Below are 25,598 nucleotides of genomic sequence, written 5' to 3' on the forward strand. Positions count from 1 at the left end.
AATGCTGAGCTGTCTAGGTAGCAGCAGAAAGACAGTATAAACGAATATAGCTGGTACAGTATATATTGTTTTACATTGTACATTTGACATTGAAGGCTAGGTGTATATCAGTAAAAATTAACCCGTTAAGGACTGTCTGATTTTGCTACAACACACATTTCCCATAGACACTTGCCCGAGTATACTCGCGGACTCGTCCTCAACGGGTTAACAAGAAAGATTGACAAGTTCCTGGTACAAAGAAAGGTAGGATGTCATGTGTCATATTTTTTTTCCTTGTCTAAGAGTTTCACCATATTCATTACAACTAGTCACACACTATTAAAGCAATTCAAGGCTCAAAAACTACAGTCCAGTGGTTTAGTGTTACAAGTATCCTATCATAATCATACTTTGTTTACTATTGTTCAAAGTCTGTCATATAGTGGTTTCATACCATGCTCGGCACCACTCCATCTACAAGAGGAAATTTTTTTTTTTGGGGGGGGGAAATATAAAGTTTCACATTTCATTACATTTTACTGTACAAACTGCATTTTGACATTAAATTTTGACAGATTTACTAGAATTTGTTGAGAACAATTTAGAAAGAAAAAAAAATCAGTTATATTTCTGTTCTCTTAATAATGCACCACCAAAATGAAACCAAACTCAGGTCCTCTTAAAAACCTAACAGTTTTTCCATGATCCCCACATTTGCACTTGTTTATAGTGTAAGTATCTTATCTTTGAGTCTAGCATAATTGATCTTTCAGAGAAAGTACTCCTCTAAAGCGTGATCCAGTGTGCTTTTCTACTTCTTGCCAATGAAAGTGTAATTTCTACACTGCATCTGATCCACTGCTCCAATTCAAAGCACACACATTCATTGTTGCCAGCCCATTGAAAGAGAGCTCAGCAAACTGCAGCAGGGGAAAGTCTTTTCAGCTTTGAGAGCGTTCGATCATCCTGATTAAACTGATGCGCGCTTTTGTCAAAGCACCTGGGTACCACTTGTGGTTAAGTGGATAACTTCTTGGCGGTGTCGCACATTACATCAAAGAAGAGCAATTAGTGTCCCCACCATCTCCATCTACAACACCTCCCAGGTGTGACTGAACCCGCTCGTGGTTCACACATGGGGAACACCACTGACTCCTTATGCAATTTAGCTATTTCTGGTGATGAGAGAGTTAACTCGTTTCAGATGAGAAGACATCTCGGGCTACAGAGACACCTGTTTTTAAGGCTTCAATAATGATATGCAAATCAAGGCTCATGATATGCAAATTAGGGCTCACTAACCCTCTCATAGTTAACACATTTGGAACACCATAAGCTCCTTGTGTAATTTATGGTTTCCAGCAATGAGAGTGTTAACTCCTGTTAGTTAGAAGTTATCTAGGGTTAAAGAGGCTCCGCCCATTTTTAAGGCTGCAGTAATGATATGCAAATCAAGGCTCATGATATGCAAATGAGGCTTACTAACACTCTCACGGTTTACACGTTTGGAAAACCACTGACTCCTTCTGTAATTCAGCTGTTTGGCAATGAGGGAGTTAACTCATGTTAGGTAAGAGAAAATCTCGCATTACAGAGGCTCCACCTGCTTTCTATGACTGCAATCTAATGATATATGCAAATTAATGCTCATGGTATGCAAATGAAGGCTTACTTACCTTCACATAATTAACACATTTGGAACACCATTGACTCCTGTAATTTACTGTAAAAGTGGAAATTTTCGCGGTGTCAAAATTTTCGCGCATCTCGTGCAACCAGAAACTAGCGCGAAAATAAAAGCATGTGAGTATTTTTGCTTGCCATATGTTCCAGTAGTTGATGTCATGATTCCACGGAATCAAAAACATGCGAAACTCTTCATACCCAACCGAGCGCGAAAAATTAGTGGCGCGAAAATATCCACTTTTACTGTAGCTGTTTGGCAATGAGAGAGTTAACTCATATCAGATGAGAAGTCATCTCAAGGCTACTGAAAATCCACCTAATTTCTAAGAACACCATAATTACAATGTATGATATGAAAATTAGGGCTCCTTATATGCAAATGAAAGCTCATTAACCCACTCATTTTTAACACATTTTGAAAAGCATTGACTCTTTCTGCAATTACATGTAAGTTGTTTCTGGCAATGAGGGAGTTAACACATTTCAGACGAGAAGACATCTCGGGCTACACAGACACCCACCTTTTTTAAGATCGCAATAATGATATATATGCAAATCAAGGCTTGTGAAATGCAAATAACCCCTTCCACCATGTTAATATCACAAGATAGTTTGTTACCCTATGAAAATATGTTGAAGCAACCATAGATTTTGAACGACAACTTTCAAAAGACTGACATTACAGTCACACAATTTGGCGTAGATGTTCTCATAGGGAGACGGAGAGGATGATGTAGAATATCATGGTCATAAATACTAATGATTCTCCCTTGTGGTAGCCTGCAAAATGTGATGAGTTTCATCTGACCACTCTGTATTAAAATCCATACTTCCACGCCGCACTGTAAAAGTGAAATCTGAGTGTGATGATAATGCGTTCACCATGCTAAATGTTACCGTTGAATGTCCACACTAAACACAAAAGCTACCACGGATCCATTCCATGGGGGGGGGGGGGCGGTTGGGCTGTGTTATCCCCATGTATCATTTATGTCATGACATGATTTTCATCAAAAGTCTCTCTGTTTTTCTTCTTAACACGTTGAAAACAAGTCCCTAAAATACTCAAGTAGGTGTCTATGGGAAATGCATGTTATAGCAAAATTAGTCCGTCCTCAACAGGTTAAGGTTCCCAAATTTTGTTTACATAATGAATTGTGATCTGACAGTGTACTAGAGTGCTATGCTATAAATTGTCCATACTGCAAATATTAAAGTGCATCCTTTTCTGTGGGCGAACCCATTTTTCATAACACACGCAGATGAGGAGCTGAGGGTTAGATAAACAGAAAAAAAAATAAAAATACTGGCAAAAACAAAGACAATAGATAATGCCTCAAGCACTCTTGAGAAGCTAGGGCATGAAAACAGTAGTAGCACATTACACATGAAATCTGGTGTCTGCCATGTAATAGCAAATATACATCACAGAATGGGATGGGGGCGAGGGGGGAGGGGGATGAAAGGGGGCGGGCAAATAAGGTATTAAGCTAATCACCATCCCCAGAAGCAAAGCTCAAATTGAACATGAAATGCGAACATGAGTACGCAGTGGAGTGGGGAGCGGAGATTTGCTGAAGAGGAGGCGAGGGAGAAAGCTTGGAGATGGAAGGGCCATTCCAGACTTGACAAGGGGGCTATTTATCACCCATCTAGGTACCCTGAGAGACCAGTGTAAACATTCCCTGACTTTCCTTGGGGTTGTACAAGCAAAACGTCCCTTCTCTCACCTCCTGCTTACATATCTGGTGTACATATGGAAGGGGGGGGGGGGGGGGAGAGAGAAACCTAGCCTTGTTTCAAGAACAGCTGCTGCTTGCGGAGAACGAGATGCGTGGCCGTATTATTGCCCCGCTGCAATGCACGTGGGGTGTGCTCGTACATACATTACGAGCAAATTGAGCACAGGTTATAAATATTCGCTAATATGCAACCAGTACTAGAGCATGAAATTAAGCCAGTAAAGTTGATACTGCATGGCTCAAACAGACAAAACACACACACACACGCATGCACACCCATACACACACAAAACACACACAGAACACAAAACAAAATAAAAACAAACACTGGTTCTTGGGGAATGGAGTATCTCCATTCTTTCTTTTTTTGTGGGGGGGGGGGGGGCTGAATTCTTACTAAACAAGAGTGGCCTAAGACCAATAATGGCCTAATATCAATGTTGCATTATCATAAAGAATTAAACTGAACAAGACTACAAACAGTCCTTTTCTGGACTGTGGTACATCTCTATAGTGTTCCCACTGACCAACAACCAATATCAAACATTGCACTATGCAATATGCTATCTTTCACACAGAACTTAAGAGGGGAAAAAATGTTGCCTATGATGCTTAAAATGTATCAATATTCATCTACAGATATGTTTAAATACTACTCTGGCTTGACAGAAAAAAAAAAAGTAGGCCTAATACTAAAGATGGACATCCCTTTCTATTAAGATTCTAATGAATGGTGAATGAAAACTAGTACAGTGTATAAGGAATAGCCTTGCTGACTTCACAATATGAATGCCAATTTCATTTCATCTTTACTTTTGTTTGTTTCAGTGGTCTGCATTATGGTTTTCAATGACAAAATTAGTTTGAAACAGTTTGACAGCAAGTTTTCTTTGCTCAGATATACTCACTGTCACTTCTCCCATGCCCCCCTCCCCTCCACAATACCACTTTCCCATACCCCTCTAGATAGGATTGTACCCTCACCTCCCTCTTAGCCTTCCACTCCCTTTTAAAGATACTGTTTACCATTGGGGACAGTGATATTAAAAATGTTTGAGTTATCACATATGATGCATATACGTAGGTCAGCTGTATCACAAAGCATCCTACCATGATATAGAATTCTGCAATAAAGCCCAACATATAAGGAGATATCACTACATGTATATTTCTCACTAAACCATAACTGCAGACTGTATACAGTATTCTAGAAATGATTTAAACTTTTGTTCACATGTAGTAGTCACCATTTATTATACTGATTAACATTTTTTCATTGGTTGTTTCTATTCCTAACTCCCATTTCAAAACTACTCGTATTGTATTTTGAAGCACTAAAGCTGGGTTTCTGTTTCATAGTAAATAATGCCTTTCATAGTAAATAATGCCTTTAAATGGCACATATCTCTACTGAGAACTTGATGAGACAGACATACAAGTAGGGTGTAGCAAATTACCTGCATCATGATTGATGCAGACCCCAAGCCAGGAGAGCAGTCTATTAATGGTGGTGGTGGTGGTGGGGGAGGGGGGGGGGGGGTGAAACAGCAGGAGAATGCAAAAAATGAATGATTCACGCTTCAGAATGATGATTGCTCCATAATCAAAAAACACAACACTAACCATCTTGTATGCAAGTATGTCAGTTTTTGACACAAAGTTTAAACTCGATTTAATTTCATTCAATGTAAAGGCTAGCTTTTTTAAAGAAACAGAATGATAGAAATCCAATCAAAATAAAACATTACATGAGAAAGTTAGAGAACTTTACTTTGGCATGCTTTCATATTTACTGTGAGTGATGTCAGTTTGCACATTAGCTAGGGTGATGATATTATTGCCCCTACAATTATAATCTACTCAGAAAACCTTGCTAAGTTTCCTTTTTTTTTTTTAATGAAAACAAAAACAAAAAACTTCACAAATTCTCACATGTGGTGCATCATCACATTACCGGTAGAATGTCAGAGATTATAAAAGGACGAATATGCACATACATGTACATTGTAAAGCCTACTTCAGCAATAACCTTTCAGCTTTCTAACTTTCAATTTTTTAAAAATATTACTATATCTACAATCTATTTGTATTTCCTTGCCAAATCCACATCCTACTACAAAACTCCTTCAAATAGCAGATCTGGCATTTATTTCTTTGATTGTAAAAATATTCATCATTTTCTAGTTGCTAATGGCACATTTTCTGAATGTCATCAGCCTGACAAAATTTCCTGATGCCTCAGATATTTTGTGTTTTAATTGCCTGGTGTGAACTCAACATCAGTCTGTAAAACATGCTTTACACCAAGTCATGTTTTCACATATTATATGTGAGAAACAAATCAATAAAACGTTCTGATATGTCATTAAAAAATCTTCATTCATTACAGACAATTAAAGAATTGAATATCACTATTGGCATCCTTCGCTTCTACCTTCAGGGGAAAGCAACTGCAAAACTGAGTGAAAAACATTGAAAAATATCTCTCTATGCATTTTTCATGACATTCTTCTGATATATCTACCACTGAATAAAGTGCGTTCCATAGAACATAAACATAACAGAAAACTCCAAGAGTTAATGTCTCCCTGAGTGGTTGTAAGAGAAGATTTATTCCTTTTGAACTACCTACATGTACAATGTCAGGGCAAATAGGTCAACAAATAAAAAAACATAAAAACACTCAGAAAGTGCATTATCAGGATTAGGTTTTGTAAGGGTAGACTCGAGGAAGAGAACAAAAAAAAAGAATGGCTAAGAGAAAAAGAAATATAATCAGTGCACAGCATACATACATGTAGCCTGGCGTTCTACAACAAGACAAGTATTCCGACAGACACCACATACCAATCATTCCTCAAATCCTTATCCCTTTTTGATACCACGCGTCACCCTTGAACCGTGTGTGTTTCGGGGACTAGTTCCTTGAACTCAGCCGATGCAGTTTATAGTGGATGCAACCGCTGTCACATGCACTCAAAGCAGTCGGCAATGAAACAACATGTATGTCACAGAAAAAAAAAAAACCCTTTGAAGAAAAAATATATCATGCAAAACTTCACAAGGCACAAAGTCCATATTTTCTGTCCATTTTCTTAGTGGACGTAAACATCAATACAGATGTGTTTTGAATGTCTATTAACTAGATGATGACAGCCACCTGACAATCAATTGACCATCAATTTTGACCGGTCACTCCATTCTGTATCACCTGAAAATAACATTTGGGGATAACAGTCTTGCCATGGTCCCCCATTCCCCCAATGCAATGACGGAACAGTTCCACAATATGTTGCATACCTTTAAAAACAATGTAAGCAAGTCCCAGGTTTAAATCAATGCTATTAATACAGCTGCTTTAGGGGGAATGAAACCCAAATATCACAATCTGTAGATTGAGTCAATGTGGCAACATCAGTAGAACACATCAGTGAACTGGAGAAAATTTGACAATCCAATGTTCAAATGTTACAGATTTTATACAGTTCTGCTGCTACCTTCGCTGGATGAGAAGACTACAATCAGTTTGTGACATCAGTGTACGACGATAACATTGATTATAAACAATATAATTCCATAAAATTTCATTTTCTATGAAAAGTACACATTCCCTCAACTTGTCGCTGATATACAGTATACACTTTATGTTCAGTATGTAAGGGCAATATTATTCCCCTTTCTGAAGGAGGTATTAAAGTAAAGCACTCTTCCATTACACCAGAAAAGTGAAAATATGTTGAACATTCTGTATATTTTCTTCACATTGTTTTCCATATTATGATGCCACAAGTGTTCAAGTCTTCTCTGGTAGCTATGGTGGCATCAAAACTTTAGACTATCATTAACTTCTGAATGGGTTGTCTGATCTTCTCAACCTTCACAGATGTATTCTACTGGCATTGCCACATTTTAAATACTGGTACTCAGTCCATATTTGGGTTTCATTCTCTCTTTCAAAAAAAAATGTAGTATAAAATCAATTCGATGACATTTCAGGTGACTGGTGCTGTGTATGATTTTGTTATGAACAAATATTTTAGTGGTGGCAGTCACTTTAAGATAAATGGGGATGGAGAAGGAGAGACAGAGAGAGACGGATGGGATGTATGTTGTATATTGGTAGCTTGGTACATACAGTAGATTGTTGAACAGATAGAGAGAGATATCTCTGAAATAATGTATAGCATTACACAGGCGAGATGGAGGAATAGATAGCTGACTGGGAGATGGGTGAATGTACACTGTAATCTTAGCATAGATCTCTCATTCAATGCTCTGTTATTTTTCCTGTTAACACTGAAAGAGTACTTTTCCCGACTGCAAATGGTATGAAGTAGGTTGCCTACATGCATAAAGTGCACACAGGAAACAAGCATGCAAGTGGATTTGGAGATATTTCCATTTTTTCGCTTCTACACCCTAGTCCTCCATACCCCCTCTCCCTCAAATCCCATCCACTCACTAAAAATCCGATACTGCACCTGATATGCCCCTATACCCCTACCCTCCCCCTCCCCCTACCTCCCCGCTAAACCGAGCAGCCACAAGAGCATGCAATCATATTTCATACATGCACACTCATGTCGTTTGGGGGGCAATCGCAGAAATGTGCCTCTCTATATCTTCCTGCAACCCACATTAGATGCAAACACGTTCATACTTTATGTCTAGCGGTTCAGGGCAGTGATATCCTGGACTGGCTACAAATGCACACGACACTACAGTAATGTTGCACTGTATGTCTGGACACTCTATTGCATTGATGAAAGTCAAAATCATGACGAAAGTCCATGGTTAATCAATTTTGCCCAAAACAAGCACTTTCACAGATGCCATTGAATGCTTAGAAACAAGATTGACTTTCAGGTATGAATTTTCTTCATTTTGTCTACCATCTGTACAAACGAAACGCTTTCATTTAAGATTGACTCTGTTTAATCTTTAAAAAAATTACACAAAAGGAGGTCAAATTCACATTTCAACTGATGATTTTCTTTTCAAAAACAAGAATAAACATTTATGTAGTGTTTAGTGCCTTTCATTGCAACTCTGCAGAACACTCAGTGATTTCATCGCACACTAAATGTATAATTTCAGCTCTACGGACATATGTAGGCTACAAGGTGGACTAGAGTGACAGACAGACAGAACGACAAAATTCTGGCATGAAGGCCACACTCCAAATTACAGATTGCCAAGCTCTTTGGATACAGACATGAAACACGCTAGACACATATAATTCTGCGCCTGCGATGCGATGCGAAGACAGGCATTAGGCATGTCATACAAAATACATCGATACTCGGATACTCTCCACATCTCAGAAATGGCATAAGTGTCTGTGTGCATGTATATGTGTGTGTATGTATGTATGTAAAAGAAAAAAACACGTAGTACTGAGGGGCGACGCTTCGTGGATTCTTTTTTCGCACCCTGAACAGAGCATCGCGGGGAAGGAATAACAGCTGTACCATTGCACACATGCCTTCGCCACAAATAGAACAACTTTGATGTATTATAGCAGGCAAACTTTGCAATGTGCAATGGTATGTGCCACCATTAAGACTGTCTGCCCCGCACTCAAAAGGTTGCTTAACCTACAACAGATCAGAACTCTTGAAGTCGGCTGTCCCTGCCTGAAACAAGCTAAGTGAAATATTCAATGTAAAATACCACTTACGTGTACAATTACAATATATGTATTCATCAAATATATAACAGGAGACTTTGAAGTGAGAATTATGGATAATTTAGACTCTATATTCCATCTCTTATCCCTCCCTCCCCCCCCCCCAAAAAAAAAGAAATATATATATATATATATATATATATATATATATATATATATATATATAAAATACCAGTATACAACTTTATGATTTCAATATTCTGCAGCTGCAAATTGGAATTAAAATGGGACAAAGTGCGAAAGTCTTGATTGAGCTGGAAAAATATACATCTCTCTATAGAAGAAAAGAGACACTGCTCAGAAAAGTTTTTGAGTTGACAGTGAAGGGATTCTGCAAACTACATACAGTAGGACATTTTAAAAAAAAACTGAAATCTAAAAAACTTAGAAAAAAATTACTACCAATAGATATATTCAGCATGGAATGTTTGCTTGCACAGGCAACATGATAATTGTTTATAAAATCCTTGATGAGCAGAGATTGGGCAAAATCCTTCAAACAGATGATAAAGATACTGAACTTGTGACTTTGATTCTTATCACTTACAGTTGTATTTGTAAGTTTCAATTTAATGGAACAATTTTTGTTTGTTAATTTTTCTTTCTTCTTTTTTATCTGTTTGTTTGTTTGTTTGTTTATTTGGTGGTTTGTTTGTTTTGTTTTGCTTTGTTTTGTTTTGCTTGGGGGCATTTTTATATAATGAAAGTAAAACAAACAATTACGGGTTTGTGGTAAAGTGGTAAAGTGGTGGGGGGGTTGGGGTTGGTCATTCCATGATTACAGACTTGCCCATATCTTCACTGCGTAATACAATGTATGTATTTGTAGGCTAACATTACATTGTACAAGTTGAACATCACATCACTCATATAGAAGCTGCTAACAACAGTGGAATACACGCAGGTCACAAGTCCAGACCATTGATCATGTACTTTGGAGCATTACTGTGGAGGTCAAAACAGACGGAAGCATGAGTACAGAAAACATACATAAACACATCCACATAGACACAATAACAACAACAAAATCAAGTGGCAACATCCTTCCTTGCAGACTAAAAGAACAAAAACAGCCAAATCTTCACACTTTGTCATGTGCAGTATGTGTGCACTGTATTATATGCACATTCACACGGCTGCATACTTTGGATACACACTCATGCATCTACCATGATGTACTGTACATTGGTACACAATGTACTTTGAGTGCGATTCCACAAGTTGGCTTGGGGAGTAAATGACTATAGGCTGTCAGCATGATAGAGAAAATTAGCAAAATATGAGCAAAGTTTGAAAAGAAAATTTAGGGAATAGTGAAGCTTCCCCTGTTTTCATGAATCAATGACAACACTCCAAACTAGACACACCCGATTTATGCAAGGTGATGAAGTTCTCACCTCGTGAATCTTCCACTGAATTGTACACAAATCTTCACTACAAAATTTTCTTCAAATGTTTGATATGAACTGATATGAATAATGAAAGTATAATGTATGTAAACTTCTCATCAGCTGGTCTTATTGCACCCAGTAGAATTACAATGTACTTTCAGGAGTTGTTTCAAGAGGTTGCAGTTCCTCAATTACTGGCCAAAAATATGATTTTCAAACATAATTGTGCACTATACAAATGAGAGCATTATGAGACAATGATATCATTATTTATTCCAACTTACACTGTATGTGATAAAAGTATGGGTACCTTTAGAATTACTGGACTATCACAAGCATCTCAGCTGCTAAATTCATAACTGATCTTTAAACTGGCAACACATTTTGGAGAATTTACATAAACATTTCTGTCTAAAATTGCAGACTGTGTTTGTTTGTTTGTTTTCTGATTTTGAGCAGATATTTTGACTTTATCTCGTGTCATCCAATATATGTTTTCAATACAAAAACATTTCAGCAGTAAAATTCAGAGTGCCAATTTAATAACTGAATGATAGTAATTTCTTTGCAACACATAATTTATCATATCACAGACTTGATGAGAGAATACAGCACTATAATACCACTACCAGATGACATGGGAGAATCCCTTCATGTTCCTTTCATCATTAGCATCAAGTACACTGTAAGTGGGGTAGGGAAGTTGATCAGAAGTGTACTTCAAGACACATTGTAATGCACTCACAGAGGATGCAGGCATCAACTTTCCATTCATGTTCAAAACGTCTTTTTTAAAAAGGTCAATGACAGTGTAATAATTGCTTGATGTTTAAATCAAAAGATGAATACCCTGGAATCATTATATCCACCTGCAATGTATAATCATTTCTACTCTACAGACAAAAGAACAGGATGTACTTGAAATGTCTCCTTGTTTATTGAAGCAAAAGCTAGTTTTGAATCGCATTGTGCCAAGTTGCAATATGCAATTATGATCCGTGACGAACCCTTAAACGACATTATGTGGTGATTGTGAGTGTGTCATCTGTATGCGTGTGTGTATGTGTGCGTGTGTGAGTAAAGTCTCTGGCCTACATTATGTTCTAACTAGGCCAGCTATTACTTCATTTTTTTTTTTCCCATGTAATCATACCTGCCCAATTAAGCACAAAGGCCGCAGGAATGAAAACAGACTGAAGAGATAGGGAGTTATGACAGAGAAAGAGAGAGAGGTGGAGCGATGAACGCAAATTCTTATCATGTATTCACGTATGAGCACCTGCATGTCGTTAAAACGTAGGAGGACTCGTCGCGGTGTCCGAAGGCGGTGTCATGTGACACTTTTTTTTTTTCTCTCTCTCTCTCTCTCTTCTTCTGACGGCGTGACGTAAATTGATTTTTATCAAATCGTGAAATATTGAATGGATTGGCTTACCACGCACCAAGGGTGACGCTCAACCGAAGGCGGGAAAAAAAACACAGCCGTGGACCGTACGGATTGGACAGCCCTGGAATACACATGTTGCCAACCATGACAGGGTATTGTACGCCTAACAATTTTTTTCTCTCTCGGCATAGGATTACCACTGCTCCACCTCTATGTGAAATTCTCACTGCCATGATTGCAAGGTGAGAAAAAAACAACCAGTAACCATTTCATCGTAAAGTGGAAGGTACACCGTAGAAGGGGTAGGAGAGAATGTGGTTCAGCAAGCACTGTATGTCCCATCAAGCTTTACAGCATGGCATTGCCTACATTACGCTATTCTAAGCTCTTGAAAGAAGGTTGTATGATTTATGAAATGTGGAAAATACGTGATTTTCTCATGAAAAGATGCTGCAAAACAGTGTGCACATAGAGAAAGTTATCAGTCTTTTAGTGGGGTTTTTATTTGGATAGCATGGACACCTATCAGAAAGAAAGTTACTGTTCTTTCCAACCCTAACATGGATTGTATTGATGGTTGAACAATTCATACTACAGTGTGGTATTCCTACCTCTTGTTACATACCATTGAAGGATGATGGCTATAGTTTTTCTTTTTTTTTTCTTTCTTTCTTTTTTGTTATGCAGCAAGTGTGATTGCAAGACTGTGCTCTTACATCTCTCAGCAAATTTCACAGCGAACACTCAGATGGACTTGATGACAGCGAAGGGATTTTCATCACCGCGGGAGCAGAAAACTTGCGAAAGTGATGGAGCTCCATCGCGCCGCGCTCCAACAGGCAAAGGCACGGCAAAGGATGGAGAGGAGAGAGGAGAGGCGAGGTGTGCCATCCTCCCAGGTGAACACTTCCTGCCTCCCATCGTCGTGACGACGCACGCATCGCTGCATCACACAAAAAGAGCGATGCCGGTGCACCAGAAAGAGACAGGATGCGAGATGCAACAAGTCGCTGAAAGCCGGATGTACATGTAGGCACCCAATGAACTCGTGGGTGTGGAAGATTGACTGCGAATCTGAGTGATGCTCAAGAAATACACTTTGTAGATAGAGTGCCTTTTTTCACATACAGTGCATGCACTCTAACAATAACCACCTCTTCACTTTTTGCCTTTATTTAATATGCTGAGCACTGCTGATACTTTTGATTTCGATGTTTTACTACTTCCTGTCTTCCCCCCCTCCCCCCCCAAAAAAAAACAAAAAACAAAAACAAAAAAAGGACAAGCATCAAAATCAAAGTCGAAACATATATCTCAATAACATAACACATTCAGATCGAGTGATGGGTTTTAATTTGTCTTTATGGGATACATTGTGTACATTAAAGATAGGGAAATTCCCACAAGGAATACTCTGGTTTTCATCTTAACTCTCAATAAAAGATAAAATGCTCTCACATTAAACCAGAGACCCCAACACTTTTGATGTGTTATTTTACATTTTGCACGTACACACGAGGAACACTGCGGTTAAAGGAAGAATTTCTAGCAAATTAATCAAGATTCAAAGTGAAAAACTCAGTAAATGTTTGAAGGAAAGTCTAACAATGCAAATAAAAGTTACAAAATGTATCATGCTGTATGAATTCTGTCCATTCTCCACATAATGACTGCTTCCTCCCTCTGGATGGAAATTCTACCACAATTTGTATCTGCAGTCAAATTAGCGTCATACATTTCAATCAGTACTGTAAAAGTGGAAATTTTCGCACATTTTGCGCAACCAGACTCTAGCGTGAAAATAAAAGCATGCGAATATTAAGTATTTTTGCTTGCCACTATGTTCCAGTAGTTGGTGTCTTGATTACGCGGAATCAAAAACACGTGAAACTCTTCTAACTCCGCCGAGCGTGAAAAATTAGTCACGCTTAAATATCCACTTTTACACTATCACAAAATTAGACACTGTACTGTATACAAACATTCCCTTCTGAGGAAAATGAGAGAATACAAAAAGTGTATAAAGTTAGTGTACCACCTCCAGAAGGCATAGAAATTACATCTCTGTCAGTATTGGTTAATATGGGGAATATGCACTTCTTGCCCCTCCACCCACCCCCCCCCCCCTTTAACCCATTGAGGACGAGTCCCGAGTATACTCGGGCAGGTGTCTATGGGAAATGTGTGTTGTAGCAAAATCAGTTCGTCCTCAACAGTTTTTTTTTAAAGATGCATCAAATTGACCAAAATTCACGAAAAAACCAACAACTATAAAATGAGCTAGTTTTTCTTTAAAAAAAAATAAGAACTATAAAATGGACAGTCTATTTTTTCTCATCTTTCTGCATTAGATATCAATTCCCTGTTTGAGGAGACTTCCACTTTAAAACTGCAATTAAAACTACTCTCAGTCTCCCACAGCATCTCTCTCTCTCTCTCTCTCTTTCTCTCCCTCTATCTCATATTCCCTCCCCTGTGCCTCCCTTTCATAGCATAGTTTGTCAATAAAATGCATCATATAATTTTTTTTTTCAGCAAGGTACAACGCTCATCCTGGCACAAATAACTATTAAAAATCTGTACATGTGACAATGTGCCAGTAACACACTCGTTAAAGATTATACCCGATGTCAAGCACTGGGCTAAAATGTACTTTCATTATAAGACAATCCATCATGGTGAACAGTTACATATGTACAGTGTACGATGTAAATGAGGAAACTGTGATTTATTACTACTATTGCAAAGTAATAAATTTTCTTCGATGATCAAGACAAGAGCAGTATTGGAAGCGGAAGTCATCGCAATAATTTTTCCATGTGCTATCAATAATAGTATATGCTATACAAAATAGAAGTCATCATCCTCATCATCACGAGTATGACATGTACTTGTACTATTAAATATGACTCTCCATTACTACTTTGTGTTATAAATCAATAGCATGGTCATGATCACCATTATTAGTTTTACTCTGTCATCGCTGGCATTTTCATCAGTATTGTTATCCCTATTATGCAGCCTGAAATATATCACTAATACAGTACAGTATCATCAAGCTATTATAACTGATTCATTTATGATTACATTAATATCGGTCTCCTTCGAGAGAAACCTGACATATTATCTTCATCTTTGTCTCCTCATTCTGCACAGCTTTACTTCTTTTTTTTTCTCTTTCTTTTTTTGCCGCAGCACAGAATTCGAGGAAATTCACTTCAATGCATGCATAGCATTGATCAGATGAGCACCCTTCGGTAGGGAATGATGGCACGGGGATGACAGGCAGAATACGATGGAGCAATGTCAGCCGCAGAGTGAGAGCAAGAGAGAGAGAGAGAGGGAATATTTTCTTAACCAAGGAGCTTTGCACGTTTCTCAACTTGTGGAGCAAACGCTGCACTCGAGCACCCCCCTCGCGCCGGCCGCGAAAAAAAGGCAGCCCCTGATCCCTTTCTTGATTATGAATTCACGGAGCGAGCAGGACGCAAACACGTCCAAAACGCCGACACGACGTACTCCTCCGGCACCTGCTAATGCATTCGGAGATACTCGAACGCTGGCACCACACAGCCATCCCGCCGTTGCTCTCAGCAACAAGGCGTTGAGCTCTGCAGAAATGTGAAAGCTCTAGTATTGAGCACTGGGTGCACTTGAATAAATAATGAACATTACATTACCTAGCTCATCACCTTGAACACACTGTAACTTTTGGAGGCTGACTACAATGTATGTACGCATGCTCCTCAATCTTTCAGGTATATAGACAAACTAAAATCAGTACTAATTTTCCTCTGAAGTTAAATCATATCATCATCTAGTATATTATTAAAAACAAGCTTCCATTTGACTTTGAGTGATTCCTTTAGTACTGTAAAGATTTTATAACTGATTTGATATGTAAAAGATAGAGGGTCTTTATCAGGAGAAAAGAAGAGAGAGAAAAAAAAGAAAAAAACATGTGATCAGGAAATCCTGCATAAATACCAAAGGGAAGTTTTATCAAACAAGCATGTTTCCTCTTTGGCTATGCTACAAGTAACCCTGGATAGCTAGCTGCCCCAAGACTCATTCTTCCAGACAACTACATAATAACAACTACCCCCATAGGACAATTTTGGCAACAAATGTAGGCATGATATCTAACTGATGAGTTATAACAATGAGACTAAACCTATTGTATGTCAGGACACTGAATACATCTTTGCATTCACTTTTTCTGAACTGTATCACTACTTTAGCAAAAATTAGCTATTTAGATGTCAAGGAAAATGTGAAATGGTATGTTAATTATCTCTGGACTCCTGTCTCAAAATCTGATCACTGCACCGTACAATAAAATCACACCCCTTGGGTGTGAAAGGGTTACATTGAATACACTGTTCATTTGGTCATGCATGTTCTTGTAATATTTTTTGTTTACTCTACCTAGATACACTGTCATTTTTCACAGGGCTGTTTTCACAGCCGAGATGCATGGCTATTCCATGAGGCAGAGGATACAACCAGGGAAGTGAGTCTCACCTCCCTGATACAACTTGGTCCAATGTACACCTTTCACAAAAACACATTATTTCATGCATCAAGATATTTCTTTACCTCGAAGGCTCGAAAGCAAGAAGCCATATGAAATGCAAGAGCAGGCTTTTTATAACATCTACAGTGCCACTGTAGACAGACTGTGACTGAAACCATGTATGCTCAAATACTGAATATCATCTATTGAAACCAACAGCATACAAGCATTATACACTGTAAATACATATTTTTAACTTTGGTCAACAGCAAAACCGAACTATGAAAACTTACATCACACACACACACACACACACACACACAAAGTATTTGTCTCGACAGCAAATACAGCTGTCTGTTTCAAACCTTTGACAGTGATTAAATTGTATTTACTCATAGCAAATCTTTTTAAATTACCATTTATTAGCAGCAGACCAGGATGAATTAAAAGATGCTCTTTTAATGGAGATTTCTTAGGGATTTAATCCCAATTTCACCATGGTACTCATGGCAAACCATCCTCATGTTACCACATCCTGTATGAGAAAGCTGGTCTTAGACCCCGTTTACAGTGCGGGGCTGGGCCGAGCCGCGGCCGAGCCCCAGCCGAGCCCAGCCTCAATTGCGGGGCCGAGCCCCGCAATTTTGTCCGTTTACACTGCCGGGCTCGGCCGCGCTTTCAATTCAAACCTTTCAATATTTTGTCGTAGTGGCGCTCTGCTTGTAAACAAGCGCAATTTGGTATAGTCTGGTTTTCAGACCCTTCGCCAACTGGATTCCGTGGCGACAAAGTCGCCGTTCGGGCAAAGGCCTTTGCAGAAGGAAAAATCATTTGCAGGACAAAACCAACTTAAACTATACTAGTTTTCGACGTTGAGGGGGTTAATATCCTGAATAACGAAATAGTATGGGCAGAAGGTTTGGAAGCCAGACTAAAATTGGCCGCGCATTTGGCCCAGTTTGCGTTTACACTGAGAAAAGGCCGGGCTCGGCCGCGGCTCGGCAGCGGCCGAGACCACCTCCAGAGCGTGGCCAAATGCCCGGCCAATTTTGGCCCCATATTTGGCCTTTTGCATGTGTACACTGAAATGAAGGCGGGCTCGGCCGTGGCCAAGCCGCGGCCGAGCCTCGCACTGTAAACGGGGTCTTACAGGCATTTCACACACAATACAAATTGACAAGCCAGAAAACCTTCTTGCAAAGGGTCTATTGGAATGCCATTTTGCGCATCATGCATGCATTTTGTAAACGACATTAAAGCATCAGTAAACATTGTGTAGGTAGTCATGTGACAAAGATGGATTCCTTCACTGACCAATAAGATGCCACCAATCATGTCATGCACTGACAATCATTCTGCCAGAACTTTCCTTCCATTTTGACCTCTTGACTAAGATTTTTCTATAGTACATAGCACAAATATATGTACCTCCATATATGTTTGTGTCATGGCTTCCCTTCCTGTGTATGTAACCTTGTGCCTTACTTACACTTTCTATTCCTAGCATATAAACTGGAATAATGTAGCTCCAGTCTACAAGCAGCTGATAGATTACTATACAAATCTTTGCCATCTACGCCCTACATTGTATATACCCGCCATAACAATTCTGACTACAAGTGTAGCAAATACTGTGAAAATGAGAATTTTTGCGTGAATATTTTTTTTTCCGTCGCGTAAAATGAACTTAAACTTTTTAATTCCGCTGAATCACGCTATAAAATTACAATCAAAAATATCAACAGGTGTGCTTTTATTCTTGCGCTAGTTTCATGCTGCATGATATGCACAAACATTTGAGTTATCAATAAGTCATCTGAATTAAAACCCATGTTATATGATGAAGATGCACAGTTGAAAGTTTCAGCAATTGAAATCAAAGTTGAACTAAAAGTTAAAATTCTATTCAAAATATACTTAAACATTCTATCTATTCCAATGAATACTTATAAATCACTATTTGATGAAAAACAGTGTCTTAAAAAAGAGTGAAGCAAATAAGAACCTCCATGGAACGAAATATGTTCTTCTTCTTCTTCTTCCGATGAGTACATCCCTCTGATAAGAGTATTGTCGTACTGTTGTCAGTAGATGGTCACTCATTTTTACTGATCAAATTCATCCTGTTAACATCTGGGGAACAGTTCTCGGGCTAGATACTAGCCTTCAGCAAAACTGAACTTTAATACTAATATTACTAGTATTAGTAAACAAGGACATGGTAAAAGTTTTGCAACCATTCGTTATTTTAATAGCCACAAAACTAGCCTGAATTCCACATTTGTAGCATATCATCGCTTGTAACAAAAGCATTTTTTGCCTAGTCTGTGGAGGTGATATGTGGCAGAAATGCCAGTAAGAACTTCCAAGAGTGGCTACGGAAAAAAAAAGAAATATATATATATAAAGTTAAATATCCGTCTGTTCAGTTCCTGAATCGCTCGATCTATCCCAGTGTGCAGTGACCGCACTTGGATGTGATTTCAACTGAAATTACTTCTCTACCAGAATACGATCTTTTTGTCAGAAAGACCATGTTAAGACCAGAATCTCGCCTACGATAATCCTTTAGAAGACAAGAAATAAGAGGCATATATATGGCTAAAAGGCGAATATTCTCGCGGGTGATGGGCGGAACTCGCTGAAACTGAGTCTCAACACAACCAAATCGCAGCGAATCAACTACACCAAGTCACGGGGGCCTGGCGGCATGGATACCGGTGGAAACTCGGCAGAATGCGGGTGCTCTTACCTTTAACGTCATCCGCTGGAAAATCCGATCGAAACTCCGCCTGTTCCTCCTTCCCCCCGACGACAAAGTAAATCACCTTAGTGGTCATGATGGCCCTCTAAGGCCAAGGGTTATCCTTGTCCACGAATCTCCACTTAAAAATCCACAAATAAGTCGCAGAAATCGAATTGAAAAGTAACGTCTGATACTTTTCTTTGGCAAAATCCAAGATATTACTTCATCACCTGTAGCGTAGAGCCCCACACACCGAATACTATATTCCTATACACTCGCAGCCCAAGCTCTTCTGTTGATAGTAGTACTTGCTTGGTAGTACCGCAGATGCAAAACATATGGGTCAGATTCGTCCATTAGCGTAGTAGGGGTGTGGTATTAAAGTCTGCTAATTTGCGGTTTGTTGTGGAACGATTCGATAGAGTGTTCCGACAGCGTTCCTAAAATCTATTTTACGTTGGACTTTCGTACAAACATTGAAAGTTTCTCACTGTGATGTGGTAGGCTAATTATTCAAAGCGAACACTAGGCCCTTCGTAGCAAGGGTTGGTTGCTTTCACTTTGTTCTAAATTCATTCAACTTTCGATCATTAAAATTAATGAATTTTTGCATGGAGTTGTTTTTGTTGCTCTATTGTTTGTCACCCGAAAAGAAATGAAATAGCCTGACAGACGAACAGATATAGTATAGATAGATCGCTGAGACAGATTGAAGTATAAAACCAACCACAGATAGAATTACATTTATATTCATTGATTTGAGTAATGTATTGCCAATTTTGTGTACCATGTCCCATTGATATATGTATCATATTATATATATATATATATATATATATATATATATATATATATGTATGTATGTATTTATTTATATATATATATATATATATATATATATATATATATACATATAAATATATACATACATAACAATAGGCCTACATAATTATGATAATTGACTATGAATTCCGTAAAATCTGGCTTAACATGACGCAACGGACATGAAAACTCTGTGATAGCCGCAAATCAAAATAGGAAAACGCAGTGAAGCATTTCTCGAACGCCAGGGGAAGTCATGCGAGGCGATAGCAGTCATTGAATATCTTCCTCATAGAACAAATACTACAGCGTGAATACAATTTTGATTACTATAAATAATACACAAAACAAATGCGATTTCACATTCAGTATAATCAGGAATATAATAGAATAAACGACAGCCCTCCAATCAGACGTCAAAATTCTATGTTGTGATCAATCATTTTTTTTTTCAATTCCAAGCCTGTCTACAACATGGTATAATATCAGTTCGCGCAAAACATGGGTTTATGATTAATATATTATAGTATCATGCAATAATGGAATCCTGTTCGGCGATTGGTCTACATAGCATCATGTGACCAAGCATAACATTGCTATTAATGTTGAAGACAAGATGCCCGTGACGTCATATTCATGGTATAGTCATCGACAGCGTGTGAAAGTGCCATTGGAATCCGCCTAAAACAATTTGCTGCATGCACCCGACATTATGACACTGCACGATTATCTGTGCAACAATATTTTAAAGAACAAACAAACAAACAACAAAATAAACAAATAGGCCCTAACAAAAATAAAAAAACAAAAGGAACATTTTGATTTGATTTGATTTTATTGGTTTGATTTTATTGGTTCCTGCATTATATCATTGCTCATGCAGATACATACACATATACCATATACATTGATGGTACCATACATTATGGATGGATATACATAAACATTAATTGCTAACAAGGTAAGTTTCTTGGAAGTGAACATGACTTAATTTCAAAGGATGTGCTTGTAAAACAATGAATTACTAGTATTACGAGTCTCTGTATTAAAATTATGGATTCATCGATGACAGAAATTTCACTTCTTCTTCGGGTATAGTAAAATATGTCCCTCAGAAAAGTTATATACTTGTCACCTCGGAATCCATAACTTTGAGAGAGACTCGAAATAGCGCGTTTCAACTCTGCGGCTATGGCGTATTTTGTTTACTATAACGAATTCGTCTAACCAAGAGCACAAACAACTCTTTCCCAGTCCGTCTGTTGTTGTTTCGTTTGTTTGTTTGTTTGTCTGTCTGTCTGTCTGTCTGTCTGTCTGTCTGTCTGTTCGTTTGTGTGTGTGTGTGTATTTTTTTTTTTGTATGTCCTTACTATTCAAATTCACTTTTGGTATTCAAATTTGGCAAACACTCTTCAAGGGAGGAAGGGATCGGGAACCTCTGCTGTAGAAAGGAAATATCAAGAGCCATTCAGGTACATTATAGAGGAAACATTCCATGGGAGAAAAAATCCATGACTTTGTACATGTATTTTGAAGAGTGGACGATTCCCTTCTCATTTTGTTCCATACAGCCCATTCCTTATACGTAAACGAACAAAATGGTTAATGTAATGTCATGAGACTTACTTCCCTTGCTCGTAAACAACACTTAGCCACTTGTAACTTGGAGGTGAACTCATAAAAATCTTGTTTTATGTAATTTGTGGACGGAAGCCATAAAATAGACAGCGTGTCTTTGTAGGCCAGGGTCCGGCCTAATGCAGATCATCAGATTGGGGGCCCGTTTCATATAAACCATAGGCCCTATATGATATTGATCATAAGATTGATGCAATTAAAACAAAAAGTTACGCTCGATCTGCTCTTAAACCTGTGCTTTAAATCAAGCATGAACATCTTTATGAAGCAGACTTCAGTATTGATCTTACGCTCGATTCACTTGAGTTACGCTCAATAAATCAAGCGTGAGATCAATCGAAACTCTTTATGAAACAGGTCCTTAGCTGCGATATACGCACGTAATTAAATGAATTATTATTGTGCGAGTGTGTGTGTGTGTGTGTGCGCGCGCGCGTGTGTGTGTGTGTGTGTGTGTGTGTTCTTATATTTAATGGTAAGTGAACATCGATGATGGATGATGAGGGTCGAAAGAAAAACGCAGCGCTAGTATACTAAAGATGCTTAAAAAACAACAGAATAACCGCTCTTTTTATGAAGAGCGTTGCTTAGGCGATTTGTCTTTGGCTCACTCTACTTTTCATCTCTTCGGCAATATTTATGTCAATCACTTCTTACTATCTTTCGAATCCTCATTTAACTACAATGCACATTATTTTTTTTTTGTTTTTTATGTGTTTGTTTGTTTGTTGTTGTTGTTTTGATCAATTTTTCTCGCTTCCCAGTGAAATAGATAATCGTTCATTGTATACAATGAACTTGAGATTGGAATTACTCAAACGCAGCACATCAAAGAACAGCTAGGTCAATTGAAGAGGATGAAGAAGAAGAAGAAGAAGACTTTTCTTTTTTGACTTTTCAAAATGGTACTTTATTTACATCACTCTTGCACGCTATTCACATAGTGAATGTGGTATTTACATGTATTTAAAAAGGGGAAACATAGGGGAAGAGGATGAAAAAGTTCAAGTTCAAGTTCAAGTTTATTTAACCAATTCATTAAACATTTGACATTTTACAAAAGGATACAGCATTAAGAATAATGAATGGTTTGGGACCCCAAAAGAAGCAGAGCTTGTAAAAAAGGGGTCCCGGATAAACATATAAAACAAAGCAAAACATACTAAAGTTTTAAACATATTAACAAGAAGTATAATAGTAACATATTTACATAGGACAGATGCAACACAAGCACACACACACACACACACACATTCAATCACACAAACACGTGTCACAAAAACGCTCATGCACAAGGGAAAGAAGAAATAGAAGAGGTGTAATGTGGTAACAGTAAGTTTTGTCGTTGTTGTAGCAGTGGCAGCGTAAGTAGTACTAGTTAGTGGCTTAGTACTAGTAGTATAGTAGTGGTAGGAGTTGTATAGTAGTAGCAGTAGTTAGTAGTGGGAGTAGAAGTAGTAGGAGGAGGAGGAGGAAGAAGAAGAGGAGTTTATAGGAGTAGTTATCACTCCTAGCAGAAGTTAATGTACAGCGCGGAAGGGGAGAAAAGGCATCAAAAGTTCGCTCTGTAGGGGTTACTTCCAGCTTGCAGGGACAGAGGAAAGTTTTGCAGATGGGGGGGGGGGGGGGTCACCAGCTACCTCAGTTCCACGGCCCCATAACTTTCAGATGGCAGTGTACCTACCTATACCACTTTTTCTGGTGAGTTCTGCATAGTATTACGCAGCTCTCAGTGTATATAATTATGCCTAGAGATCAGTCAGCGGTAGCACGTTGCAGAACAGGATAAAAAGCGCCCTCTACGATAGCAATATGTATTCTGAGAACAGCCGCGTGGACGCTTTGCATTGCAGAGAATCTGTTCGGAGAATCGGTGTTCTTTTCAAGTTCTTTTCCAGTTTCCCGACTCTAATCGAGTTGATGAAAAACAGAATGTTAACAAGCTCCTCCTCGTCATGGTATGGTATCTTTGACTTTTTTTTCTTTTTTTTTTTGCGACAGGCATTTCAAATGTCTGCCCCTCCCCCCCCCCCCCCAAAAAAAAAAAAAAAAAAAAATCCATCCAATTAGGAAATAATGCGCTGTGTCTCCAAAGAACCCATGCTATTTTGTTAAACCTCGTTTGGTTTCTCTTCTTTGGATTCACATAAGTTCCTCTATAATCTCAGGATGGGTCAATTAGTTAACGAATCATCCAACGACTTCGCCGAGTAAAAACAAGTAAACAAACAAGCCAATTAGCAAACTACCTACACACACACAGGCGCGCGCGCGCATACAAATGAGATTTATAGAACAATTAGACTAAAAAACCAGAAAACTTTTAATAAAGGAATTTGCCATGTTTTGCATGCTATAAAGCAATGACAGGCTAAGAAAGGAATACATTTTCAACAAGGTTTGAAAAGACAGAAATGAGGTACTAGTAGTTTTTTAACGATCCTGAGCATCACCGCAACCAGCTCTTGATAGTCTTCCTATGCTTTAAAAACAAACAAGCAAACAAACAAAAAGATACGAAAGTTGGCCGTACTTTCAAATAACATCAAGCTTCGTCACATTGACCTCATTAATCGGCATAACGAGGTACCTTGAACACTCTTAAAACATCCGGTCAGAACTGAACCGGAAAGGGTCCTTTGGGGTCACACCCCATTCCGCGTCAGAAATGATAAGGAATGGGGTCAGATATGACCCCATTCAGAGTCATGAATTGGGTCAGGGTGACCCCATTCCGGGTCTTCATGACCAAAATCCAAGTCATTTTTGACCCGGAACGGGATGTGACCCCAACGGACCCGGTTCCGGGTCAGTTTTGACCCGGATTTTTTTAGAGTGAACGACGTCATTTTCTTATCTCGAGTGATTGCTATCTGCCTCGTTACTCGAAAAAGAACTTGATTATTACTGCGACCAACTTTTGGCTTGTTGTGTAACACTTGAAAATAAAGTTCAAAGATTGAGAAGGCCGACATCACGTTCATCTTGTCGTCTGCTTGCGTTACTTGAAGAGTGGTGACGTACAACCACACACACTCACCCTTTTTCTTTAATTTTATGGTTTCATACATAATGTCAAGTAGATGTAATTGCGGATTTCTTCTTTAGTTCCTCCTATAGCTGTGTTTTTTTATGTTGAACTTACTTTTTTAGATGAACTTTGACTTTTTGTGTAGAATTCAGTCAAGACACATTGGTACTTCTTACGCGGTGTGACTAAGCATTGTATGTGGATATCTTTGATTTTGTTTCTGTCTAGAGGTGTGTGCCGTAGTTTCATCACCATGTTTGTCTGTTTTCTATGTCTTTATTTGGTTTTATGTATGAGCTTTTTTTTTTTTTCATTTTTGATATATTTATGTTGTATTTCATCCGCACGGACCTGCGGAAGAGCAGTCTCCGGAATGAAGTATGCGCAGTGTTAAAAGTAAATGAATGGAATGAAATGAAATATTGTACAATACGCTTTCATTTACATTGAAAGAATGGTGACATGTCACATTCCACGGACGGGTAATGGGCGCCCCATGTTATGTGCGTCAAACATGTCTCTTTATAGTCACTTGTCGCTTTTGTTATATTATCCTATCTATTCATATCTCCATAAAGCACAACCTACAACTTTACCTCTCCACACACACACACACACACACGCACACACAAACATACACATACGAGCGAGATTCCTCCCCTTTCTAATTCCTCTTCCTTTTATATTCTTAATTCTTGTTCATTTCGACTTTTTCTGAACTTGAATGATGATGTCGCCTTTTATTCTGGCAACGCCATTTCAACGCTCTTGTGGGTGCTACTTTCTCTTCTTTTTAAGAGTCATTTCTGTCTCCCTCTCTCTTCCTCACTCAGTCATTCAATCTATCTATCTATTTATCTATCTATCTACCTATCTATCTATATTCTATCTATCTACCTATCTATCTATATTCTATCTATCTATCTGTCTATCTATCTATCTATCTATCTATCTATCTATCTATTCAT

General features: G+C 38.4%; 1 protein-coding gene across 1 annotated transcript in view; it reads right to left on the reverse strand.

The window, feature by feature from the left end:
* Positions 1-19,402, reverse strand: part of LOC139713187 (high affinity cGMP-specific 3',5'-cyclic phosphodiesterase 9A-like) — a 267,383-nt gene extending 247,981 nt beyond the window's left edge. The window contains exon 1 of the mRNA XM_071624937.1: positions 19,146-19,402. Coding sequence (XP_071481038.1) covers positions 19,146-19,233 — 88 coding nt within the window. The 5' untranslated portion in view covers positions 19,234-19,402. The remainder of the gene's footprint in view (positions 1-19,145) is intronic.
* Positions 19,403-25,598: the final 6,196 nt, after the last annotated feature.

This window comes from Diadema antillarum, unplaced genomic scaffold (genome assembly GCF_040938485.1).
Source record: "Diadema antillarum isolate AM-2024a unplaced genomic scaffold, OU_Dant_1.0 scf00000043, whole genome shotgun sequence".
In the NCBI taxonomy this organism is placed as follows: domain Eukaryota; kingdom Metazoa; phylum Echinodermata; class Echinoidea; order Diadematoida; family Diadematidae; genus Diadema; species Diadema antillarum.